The sequence below is a fragment of the Chaetura pelagica genome, unplaced genomic scaffold, assembly GCF_000747805.2.
Source record: "Chaetura pelagica isolate M959 unplaced genomic scaffold, ChaPel_1.0 scaffold429, whole genome shotgun sequence".
NCBI lineage: Eukaryota > Metazoa > Chordata > Aves > Apodiformes > Apodidae > Chaetura > Chaetura pelagica.
Window position 1 is genome coordinate 702953 of NW_009954542.1, and position 12597 is coordinate 715549.

The window sequence follows — 12597 nt, forward strand, 5'->3', positions numbered from 1 at the left end:
TTATACAGCCTATACTTAGCACTATTTGAACTCCTTGCCATTGCATATGATGATTACTAAAAGCTTAGAAAGAATGACAGAACATAGTCATGGAGGAGGAAACTATTGAGTGCTATCAAACACAAAAAGGTACCACTCAGATTCAGCGAGTCCCTGAGTCACAAATTGTTCAAGACTAAGATGGTTCAGTACATCTTTATATAAACTTACTTACACTCTTCCCAGACTTCCATTTTTGGCCACATAATGCAGGGAGTTGAATGGATTTTTGGCCTGACCTAGCACATTTGATCTTTTGTCCTTCTGCAACTAACAATTAGCTTAGCCATGAATGTCTTAGACAGCTATTTCCAGAGTAGAGGCAATAACAAAAAAAGATGTAACAAATCATATCACTCACAGCCATGATAGGATTTAGGCTGAGATTTTTGATCCTTAGAACTCTGATTTCCTTGCAAACTGCAACAGGTCAGTTGCCACAGTCTCCAGGTGCATGACAGTCATCCTGCTTGGGGAACCAAGCCTCCTGCAGTAACTCTCTGAAAAATGCTTGGTATATTATGGATCTGATGTAAGAGCCTGCATTCTCTGAATTAAAAAAAAGGCCATAACTCTTCATCCCTGTGGATTTATGGATTATGCTGGAAAAGGGAAACAGGCCAACGATGGCACATTACTTCCCCTGAGGCAGCAGAGGAGCATGTAGTGTGGGTGCTGAACACCAGACACAGAACACTTCCACCTTGTAATGTAGGCATGATGGGATGGCAGCAGCCTGCTCTTAAAGGAAATGGCTACCATGTTGGCAGGGTCTTCTAAACCCTGTTTTTTTATGGCTAATAGAAGAGGTAACACAAAATTCCTCTACAGGCTACCACTTGAAAATGTGGTTCATTTTTATACCAGCTGGAGCCTGGAATCTTTCCTTCCAAAAGCATCTTAGCCAGGACTGAAATTATGCTTTATCACAAAAAACAAATGAAACGTGACATGTCTGACATTCAAGTTCAGGCTTCCCTGAACTTACCTACATGTACCTGGGTCTGCTTCTAGGAGCCCAGAGGCCTGGACACATGCAAATCAAATGAATAAACAACAAGAAACTGAGTATATTTTGTTTTAAACTAAGAAAGTTTAGGGGTTTTTTGTTAATTAGGTTTTCAAACTAAAAGCCACTAGGTTATACCTAGTGTCTGATCTGGCTAAAGTCTTTCTGTGTTCCAACCAGCTGATCAAGGCCAACTGAGTAAGGCAGATTTAATGTATTTCCTATGTCTAGACAATTCATAAGCATTTCTTTATTAGCCACATCCTTCCGTACAGCAATGTCTTCACAAGGGAAAAATCAAAAGAATATTTGAATGTAGTGGAAATTCAAGATAAATCCTAGGGTAGAATTCGTAAGTGATCCCTAATAGAAAATATGTAAGAAGCTTGTGCTAAAATTTTTAAAAGCATGAAGTATCATGAACACTCAAAAACCTTGGCATTTCACCTGAGATTAAGGCACTGAATAAATCACAACATTTACATCACTCTTTTCTCAGAATGGATCACTTCAGAGAGATTGACAAGTTAACTAACATTTCTGAGCATTTTCTCATCACTCTCACAGTGAAGAATTTCTTCCTGATATCTAACCTAAATCTCCCATCTTTCACTTTAAAACTGTTACCCCTTGTGCTGTCACTGCCTCCTGTGGTGAAAAGAAGTCCCTTCTCAACTTTCCTGGAGGCCCCATCAGGCACAGGAAGGCACACTATCAGACTCTTCTCCTGGCTGAACAGCCCCAACTCTCTCAGCCTATCTCCATAGCAGAGGTGCTTCAGGTCTCCAATCATTTTCATGGCCCTCCTCTGGACTTGCTCCATGTCTCTCTTGTGCTGGGGACCCCAGAACTGCAGGTTGGGTCTCACGAGAACAGGGAAGGAAAGAATCACCTCCCTCAACCTGCTGGCCAAACTTCTTTCTATGTGGTTGGCTTTCTGGGCTGCAAGCACACGTTGCTGGCTCAAGTTGAGTTTCTCATCAGCAAGCACCCCTAAGTCCTTCTCCTCAGGGCTGTTCTCCATTCTCCACCCAACCTGGTTGTCTTCAATAGCAGTCAACACACTGCAAGATCAGATGTCATTAGAGGAAATCTCCTTTGTGTAGCAAGTTATCCCATCACTTCAAAAAACAGTAGTTTTCTTAATATTGCCCACACTTTTCATTTTGGATTATCTCTGAAGGTATTCATGATCCTGCATGAATTTTGTAACTTGAAAGCCAGATGGATGACCCAGGCAATACACTTACTTGCTTTTTGTTTCCATCTTCATCTATACATTCTCTGACAGGGTCTGAAACAGAAATAGTCATCTTTAGCCATCTCACTACCTTTTAAGAGGTTGTCACCAAAACACAGATTGCTTACTTGAAAATACGTCTTAGGCTGTAAGACTTTTTTGTGTGTGTGATAGAATGTGAGAATCCCTACCTGAAGACCACAGGCATTTGTCCAAATTGTTCACCAGTATGTCAAAGGATGCATAAACTTTATTATTGCTTTTATTACCTGGCTTCTGCAACAACATTGGTCTCAAAATACCCTGTAAGCAACAGGTAGGCTGTAATTCTGCACCACCCCTTGCACTAACACGCAGCTCTGCCCAAACAGTACTTAAAAGATCATGGCTTTAGCTCTGAGAAAGGGTCCAGCCTTACCTCTGAATTTGTGATGAACTGAAAATACTTCTGGCAATTAGCAAGGTAATAAGAATTTACACACACATGTCCACACATATTAACCCCATGATAAGATTTGTCAGCAACTCGAGTAAGTATGAAAATAGCTGCAATAAGAATACTCAAATTCAATTTCATCACATTCAGGCATTACTGTCATGGGCAGGTTTTTAATATAATCAGTTAGATGATCACGAAGTACCCACTGAACTGCAGTTTCTATGTTTATGCAATCTAATAACACACCTGAAGATACATGGAAAATAATTTCATGTAAGTACTACGGTATGACAATGTGATAACCAAGTATCTAGGAAATTAAAACACTGACTAGTAAACTATTACACTATGCTAGCATATATATACTATATGCTCTGCCTTTTCCAGACAAGTAATGTATTTTTAAAGCATTTAGGAAATCTTTTAAACCTTTTTAATAGTATTATTTTTGGTACACTTCCATGCACAAAGTAAGACTCCCTCCGCTCAAGAAATCAAACTGTATGAGTCTGGAGGGAGAAATTATACTTTACAGATTGTAAGAAACTTAAATAAAACAAAAGAAACAAAAAAAAAACCCCAGCCAACCAAAAATAAATTAAAAATAAAATAGAAGGATAATTTCCTAACCCATAGCAAAAGCTTTAACCATCAGAAAAAGGGAGATAAAATTTTTTCAGATATAGGTGTCTACTATAAAATACCTATAATTCAAGCTTTTGAGCACATGCTTTGTGTTGTTGGAAAAGCTGGCTGGATATTTTACAGAAATGCAAAGTTTTCACATCTAATATTGACAGGTTCTAGGACAGATTGTAATAAGAAAATAGTAACTGGTTTCAAATTCCTGCTCCCCAGTCGTATTTCTTGGATCAATGTAATTAGGGCAAGAAAATCACATACTTTACAGTGTGAGGAGAGGAAATGCATCTTTAAAAGCTTATTTTAGAAGAAAACAAAGAAAATGGCAGCTGTTTAAATCTAGCAAATGGCAGATGTTTGATGCTCTGGAGAGATTTTTAAATGCCAGAAGTTATCCCAGTGGAGACTGATCGGATATCTCTAAGCTGAGCTGTGCACACTCTGCAACTTCCTGATTCTTAGTGGTACTTGGCTCTGCAAAAAAGTCCACTTATTTTAATGGAGATGTAACTAAGCCTTAGTAAAGCTGGTAAAAACCTGTGCAGTGACTAACACTGTGAGATAGCCATTTGTGGAGAGGACACATAGATGCTATTGTAATGGAAATAACAACTACAATCTGAGTAATAAATATCTAAATACACAGATATCAAGGAGGCAAAAGAAGTAAAATACTAGCCAGAGCTGGAGTAAGTTTCCATAGATGGGGGGCATTATTACCTACAAGTAAATGAATGTTTGCTTAAGTTATTTTATGCTTTTTTTCCCAGTATTTATTCCTGGAAAAGATAATTATTTCTTGCTCTTTTTTTTTCTCACACTTTGGATGAATTCTTTGCAGACATACACATAACTGTGCAGAAAAATACGTTATTCAAAATCTTTACTCACAACTAATTTGTAACATTTCTGAAGCATGTCCCCATTCATTCCTGACAGCTTGAGCTTTGCTGGTGTCCCTCAGTTAATGACCAGCCCTCGTTATGAATGAGATGATAGCTTGAGAGTTCAGGCCTAAGCAGGTTTTCAAATCTTGCTGAAAGCTGGTTGCTTAGAATAGCAGCTGGTACATGCTGAAAGGGCTCAGACTTTGCTTTAAATCTGCATGATGGTGGCAGTCTATTCTGATCACTATTTGTGATGATTGTTGGTGAAACTAACACTAACAAAGGAGCATCGGGCTGACTTCTCAGATCACAAAAAAACTGTTCTGGTTTTGGCATTTCAGTTTTTTAGTTTGCCTCCAGTTACAAGGGTACATTTATATCCGACTTACCCATGCACACTTTTTTGATAAATTCATTATTCAATGTGATCATAGTGGATAAATCTTCAAAATCTTGAAGCTTCATTATTCTGTCGGTAGCTGATGGCCCAGTCAAAGTTCTTAGCTGCTCTTCATCGTATCCGTTCCCAACTCCAATTGGAAACAGGGATACTCCTAGAGAAGAAAAGGTTTTAAATGGGCAATATATAGACAAAGGAGATCTTTGCTGCTACTTTTTTTCCCCCCATTTGCTTCTTAAAAAAAACAACAACAAAAAAAACCCCCACAAACAAACAAAACTAGCAAAACAACTAGCAAAAGTTTTTTTCATGTACACTACTGCCTCCACAAAGGCTAAAGGCAATTAAGAGTAGAAAAGATGATGCTCTAATCACAGTGTTAGGCAAGATAAACTCTGTTAGTCCAAAGCAATAAGATCATGCATGGTAAACAAAACACAGCTGCAGACTTCATGACATCTTCACTTCTTTTCAAATGTAAAAAAATCTCAAGATGTTGTTTCCTTTCCTCAGTGACATGGCAATTGGATTATTTTCACACCATTTAATTAAAATATAATTGTCATTATTTCGTCCCTGATTTATGCAATAGATCCCAAAGCAATCTACATAGGAAGTTACTGTTCCTCATTTGAACACCTGAGGAAGCTGAGGTACAGAGATCACAGCCAGAAAACATCACACAGCACACATTGATACTAAAAGCATATCCCCATATAGGTCAGTGCAGAAGCAGATAAATCCTCTCTCAATTTATTATTATTAGTATTGCAGTGACCCTTTCAAAATTCACTCTACTGCAACAGTCTTGAATTTATAATCTTAGATCACATATCTGGCATCCCTGTCTGTCCACAGGAACAGGAAAAATTAAATACTACTGATTTGTGAAGCCTATGAAAGCTGTTCAGTCTAAATTGCAGATGGGACCTGAATATACCAGTAATTCAAATGTAACTTCACCAGGCAGGGATTTTTCAGGCCTTTTTCTTATTAGAACACCATGCAAAATCGGTGAATTTATATGGACACACCAGCATCTTAATTTTTCCTCCTTTATTTTAGTGCATAACTTAAAAAGCAAAAAATCTGCTCAAAAATAGAGAGTGAAATGAAATTTACTGTTCATTCTTGCAGAAAGTGCAGCAGCCTCCACAGTGTCTTCTGATCTCCCCGACACGATGACTATCGCAACCTTGGATGCGCTGGGTCTCCCTCCATGGGCCTCAGACATTGCATTCTGAACCACAAAATCAAGTGCTCTTCCTATGAAGAAAGGAAAAGAGAAATGAGAAATGTGACAGAAAGCTTACAGGATGCTATAAAACTAAACCTAACTTTGTATGAGTAGGTTATATAGCACTGGAAAATACTGCGAGGCCTTTTAATGTCTGCTTTATTGCTGCTACATGAAAGATCTCAGCTATTAAGAACCTACCAGGACTACTAATCCCAACACAAGGAGGAACATCCTTAGCTCTCCAATTTCTGAGGTAACTGGAATTTTACTACCTTTTCTTAGCCATGAGGACAAAGCGATGCTCCTCACTTTAGCAGTTACCTTTTCAGGAAGTATTACCATTTCCTCACACAAAAGGAAAGAAGATCTTGCAGACTATGTTCTTATTTCCTAAATGCAGAACGATAGCGACATCCAGTGGCTACCTGATCTACAGCTTCACACCATACTGAACTCTATAGACAAGTAGTTCAGCTCCCAGAGAGCTAGTCCTTCCCTAATTTGGTCAACTTTTTGTACGGGTGTGAAAAGCATATCTTGCTTCCTTACCACCAGCAAGCTCTTTGAAATCTAGACTCAGACTAAGCACAGAATCACAGAATCACTGTGCTGCTCTCCAGCAGGTCAGTCCCCAACCTATTTTTGGTACATGGAGTTTTTCTTCCCCAGATGCAAGACTCTGCACTTGCCCTTGTTGAATTTCAACAGGTTTCTCCCTGCCCATCTCTTCAGCCTGTCCAGGTCTCACTGAGTGGCAGCACAGCCTTCTGGTGTGTCAGCCATTCCTCCCAGTTTAGTGTCATCAGCAAACTTGATGAGGTTACACTCTGTACCCTCTTCCAGGTCGCTAATGAAAATATTGAATAGTACTGGTCCCAGTACTGACCCCTGCTAGAGACTGTACTAGATACAGGCCTCCAACTAGACTCTACCCCATTGACCACAACTCTGATTTCTTTCCTTCAAGAAGTTCACAATCTACCTCACTATCCAATCATCCAGACCACGCTTCCTCAGCTCTAGCTGTAAGGATGCTGTGGGAGACACCAAAATGACAGACAAAACCCACCAAACCCTCAAAACATTTTAACAAATTCTACCTTAGTTACCAAATCACAAAACTAGCTAAAATGTGTAGCTGCTGCCCTTTCATGTAACATCTGTGAGCACTCATGCAAAATTTAGTTTGAAATCATGACCTCAGTGAGAGAGTATTTTGCTAGAACTTGTATGTAGCTATGTATTTGCACAAATGTTTATACAGGGAATGATGATATGCAGCTTTCTTAAAAGCTCCTTTGAGCTTGGAAGTTACCAGGTCAGGAAGTAGAAATGATACTGTATGACTGATGCAGGGCAAACAGTGAATGGTGAAAAATGAATACCTGCACTACTAGTTCCCGTGAGTAATCTGCAACAACTGGGGAGCAGAAATGCATTTGCCTGAGGAATTCATTGAAAAAATAGAAGTAACAATCACATTTGTAAAATACCAGAAGTCAGATGATGGGTAATTCACCAAGCACACCCCCAGCACCTTAGCACACCTAAACACTTTGCATTTTATGTCTTCTCTATCAGGTCATCCATCCCTTTTTATTGGCAGAAGCAAAGACCCATTACCCAAGCTGGTGCAACGATGGACAACCTCTAGCAAGCTCATGCAGCACATTGACTATTGATAATGCATCAACAGCAACTGGATACTCTACAAGGCTTTACACTTTCAGGAAGAATTTCTCTCCTGGAGGAATCAACCCTAGAATAGGTGTTTGGAAAAAGCCAAATATCTCCTTTTCCACAGTACTAGTTTGGAGGTGATGTGCCCTTCTCAAATACCATTGCTTTCCCATTAATTTCCTGCTTTCTCATACACTTTATAGTCCCTGATTGACAGCCTGGCATCCCCATCCCACCTTATCCAGGCTCCTCTTCTTCCCTGTTAGCCTATTATCATGGTTCCTTTCCCAGATCCACAGCCTCATCTTCATGTTGTTGAAAGTAAAAATTGATGAACCGTAAGAATACTGGGATTAATAGATTGCTTCAAGTAATATGAGAAATAATTGTAGAAATGATTCAAATTTGGGCAAACTGAAAACTGCTTGACATAAGAGACTCGACTTCACATGAGTAGCTGGAGTGATAAGGCCTTAGGCCACAGTTCTAATTAAATTTTAGCTGAACTCCTGTGACTGAACCTTAGTTAAACTTCTACTCTACCACCTGGAATAACATTGAAACAAGATGCAGACAGTGAGGTAATTACTCAAAATTATTTCATACAATGGTTAAATGGATTAACCAAAACTTGAGAAATTGGGTTGTTGAATTATCCTGATGAGAATGGACTGATGGTGAATGGGAGAACCTTAGATAGAGGAGGACAGAACCAATCAGAAAGGGAAGATGTCAGCACTATAGAAGACAATTGTATGAACAGTTGCATTTACAGCATGTGTACAAGCATGTGAGGCCTTAAAAGGCACAGGTAAAATATGGGCGGGGTCCTTCCTCAGAGCTACCCAGCTCAAGCTGCAATAAACTGACTGACAGAAGCCAGATTACAAACTATTTTTTTGTTTACAGTCAGGGGCTAAGGCTGGATCCAGCTGCACTTTTCCACTTAAATTCTAAATTATGGTTTAGATACAAAATTAAAACACTTTAGAGTTTCAGTTTAGTAAAAATCTCAAAATTTTGAATGTTTTTCTATTTGCAACAAAATATATTTTAAAACAGTAGTTGGGTGATGACAATTCCACTTCACAAACTACTATGCCTTAGCAGAAAAATTAACTAACCTCAGGTATTTACTCATGTTCTATACAGCTGCCTCACAACCACTGTTAAAATTGGGTTTGTTTTCTAGTCTTTAGTTTGTCTCTCTGTAGACTAGATGTTAGATGCAGAATGGCATGTTAGCTATAAATCATAGAGGACTAAAAGAAAATACAGAAAAAATAAGATGACTATATTCCAAACCCTGAGTTTGCTCCAGGATGGTCACTATGCCAGAAAATTGTCTCATTTCCCTTTTGTCCTATGAATAATTACTAAAAAAGTATTTCAGGTTTTAACTTTCAAATATTTTAGGTTTAACTTTTGTGCAGAAAGTATCACAAACAATTCTTCATTCATTTGTGAAACGTACTTGGAAGTTCTGAGTTTGTCTTTCTTTACCAACCCTTTGATTTTTGTGTGGTTGGAGTATGGTTACCAATTGCTCAAGCTCCTTTTTTTTTTTTTCTTCTATTAATTCTGAAAATTTTCAGAAACTTCCATACTTATAAGTAAACTGGAAAATCCATTATTTTTATGATTTCTTATAAAGAAATCAAGTTCCAATGTAACAGAACCAGAGACTATTTCAAAGTCCCCATCAAACAATTATGCAATTTAATGCATGGAAAAATTGTTTGAGTGTACTAAAAACTCTTTGGATTTCTCCCCTTATTTTGAAGCCAGCTCTAGAGAAAAGAGCCAGGTGTCTGAAGGCATGATCAAATGAACACTTTGATACTGCTAGAGAGATTCAGAAAGTGACCATAGCAAGCTGGAAACTGTCACTTCTCAGCCATTTGTGTCTTCATCTCACCAGGGACAGTAATAACAAACTCCTCAGAGGCCATAATAAGAAATACTGGCTGCTTATAACACAACCAACTAAACATTTTCTCACTACTACACTGCAACATAACAGTCACCTGCCACTTTCACACCAATAAAGGAAATTTAAAATGTTGACACTGAAATAAATATCACTAAGCACATGGCTACATTTAGAGTGAAAGACTGTGCAACACCTTGGATGTAATAAAACCAGGTCTAAAATAAAATGGCCAGGTCTGAGCCTCACTGGCTTCAGGCAGTTATGAGACCACCTTAGGTCCTTCAGTGGCTGACATGCTAACAGAAAATATCCTAATATCCTTTATGTGTACATGAGACCCTAAGCCTGGACTAGCAGCCAACATGTTCCCACATGCTGAACATAGGAGTAAATGATCTTAGACTCACAAATTATTATTATTCACATATCATTACTCATCATATTATCAACTATTATGTATTATTAATCCACTACAAATAGTTCTTGTTTCTCATATATACAGAAGGTGCTGTCAAAAAAAAAAAAAAAAAAAAAGGCAATCATTAGGCTTTGGAAGCAGAATGACTTCTGTACTCACATGTAATTTAGGCATTAGAGCTACAGCCCTTGAGAAATCAAGGTTGAAGTGTCAAAGTCAAAAGCCTTTGTCACATACAGGAGAAAAACAGAGCTGAGACCAGCAGGACACGATAAAAAAAAAAATATCTGTTTCCAAAGGCAGTGGATGTGATGGGGAATGTGTGTCTGGTCATCTGTCTCTGACTACCTGTCCACTCTTGTCCTATGGCCTCCTACCATGTTACACTTACTCTGGTCCTGACAGGCATAAAGGCCACAATTAATTTTACACATGCACACATACCCTACCCAAATTTTACCATCTACACATTTATCTGGTTAACTGAACAAAAAGATCAAGCTTTTAGGAGCACTGAGCCCCCAGTAGCCTTTCAGCTCAATCAGTAGGACGTGATTGTTAAGTCATTGGGCACATCCATCAAAAAAACACTGACAGAAAGAACAAATGAAAACCACATTGATCTATATGGGCCACTCGAGAAAGGGAAAGTTGGTCACTCCAAAGGTTGCCATGACAGCACAGCACCTTTTCCCCATCTCTCAGCATTGACACACTATAGAATACAAAACAAAAGTCATGTATGGAATAATAATTAAAGGAAATGCAACAGAAGATATCAAACCAAGACGGGGACAAATGGAGAAGGCATCACTGCACAGTTTTCTCCTCTCAGCAAAAACCAAGAACATTTGATTCTGAACTTCTGACAGCCTTTTTAGGAAAGGCTTTATATAAACTTCTTCTCTGATTGCCTTTAAAATGACTATCCAATAAAGGCTATAAAGGCTCATTAGCTGGAGACATATATATTCTTATATTATTTGATGCACATTCAAGCCAGACTCATATTCTGAAGCAAGAACTCAGAAAGGTTCATGTAGAGATACTTGCAAGGACTGAAAGCTGATTAAATGGACATAAACAAGCTTTAAGGGCAAAAGACAATCTGTTGAGTAGGGTTGGAAGTATTTACTGGGAGGCTAGAGGGAATTACACTAGATTCTGCCTTATTAATGATTTTAATTAATGATTTGGATAAAGAAGGAAAAATGTGTAAAAAGGCAGCTAATCTGAATCACAGATACTAGATTGGGAGCAATTATGAACATCAAGTGAACTGAAAGAGCACAAGGTGCCCTAGAAAGGTTTGAAATACATCCAAGAAAAAAAAAAAAAAAATTCATCACAGAATAAGCCAGACTGGAGGAAAATAAACCAATGCACAGACATTAATAGTTTAGTGGGTGCCTCAGGGAAAGCAGAAACTGCCTAAAAGCAACCTTTGCAATGATCTAATTTTGTCTGAAATGAAGAATACAATGTAAAGACCCCGTGAGGGTCTATGGGGTTGTGACAGATGGGGAATTCCAGCTACGTGGAGGTTCCTGCAGGAACTTGTGAATCTGTGCCTTAAGTGGCCTCAGTGGCTTCACTAACACTTCTGCAACATCTTGACCAAAGAAAGGAAAAACTACTACAAGAAGTCTTAATCACCCACAAGTACCAAAAGCTGCCTGGGGAAGAAGTAAAAAAGAATTGGCTCCTCAACACTTTGAAGAGGCAGAGAAAAAGCCACAGGCTAGGACACCTGTGGATAGACCAGATTGCTCCTATTTAACCAAAGACTTGCTTAATCAGTATCAGCACTCCATGAGGATAATCCTGAAGTTGGTATTTGTATCTTAATTTAGGATTTTGGCTAGACATTGAAACGTGTTTCTTTTTAACAGGAACTAGCAGATTGTTTTATTCTTGCAAAAAAATAGCTATGGCAAATGAATCCCACGGGTCAATGCCACTTCTTAGCACACTGATTAATGTGTGCCAGACTGAACTCTTCATGGGCAGAACAGTCCTACAGCCCAACAGCACTGAAGAGAGGAGGCTATGAAGCCCCAAAACCTCTGTTTTCCTGGCTCTCCAGGTCAGAAATCCAGCATTCCTCTTACCACCCAGGAGTTCAGATGAACATGGGCTGCACCAGAACCACATTCAACTCACAAACCTTGTAAGAAATTAAATTTAAAAGTAAGCAAGAAAACAAAACAAAAAAAAATCTGCCAGGATAGTGATGTAAAATATCTCAGAGAAGAGACTAGTAGGTACTCAGAGCTGTCTTAAGAAGGGAGCTGACACCACCAACTCTGAAGCAGTAGTGGGGGAGCAAGTGAGGAAGACTTTTGTCTTTCAGTGGATGGGAACCTCAGATCAGAGCAGCTGCTGGCAAAATCATGGGTTTGCGTGGGTGATGGGGGCCAGATTTTGAAAATTCTGCATAGACCTCCTCACATGACAGAGATCTGAGTGAAAAAAAACCTGTCATTGTGTGCCTTTGCCTCCTAAACCACAGTAGATGTTCAGAAAGGAAACATTTACACCATCTGAATTATGACAGGCAAAGCTGAATCCTGCTATTCAAATTTGTTAATAGTTATAGAAAGTTTCAGAAAAAATATTTAAGATTGTTTTCCAAAAGGGGGTGGGCACACAGGGAGAGGGGAAACATGT

The 12597-nt window shown here is 38.8% G+C and overlaps 1 protein-coding gene across 1 annotated transcript in view; it reads right to left on the reverse strand.

The window, feature by feature from the left end:
- The window catches only part of VWF (von Willebrand factor), a 136173-nt gene that overhangs the window by 43055 nt on the left and 80521 nt on the right, over positions 1-12597 (reverse strand). The window contains exons 31-33 of the mRNA XM_010004925.1: positions 5779-5922; positions 4646-4810; positions 2299-2342 (exon numbers count right to left, since the gene is read on the reverse strand). Coding sequence (XP_010003227.1) covers positions 2299-2342; positions 4646-4810; positions 5779-5922 — 353 coding nt within the window. The remainder of the gene's footprint in view (positions 1-2298; positions 2343-4645; positions 4811-5778; positions 5923-12597) is intronic.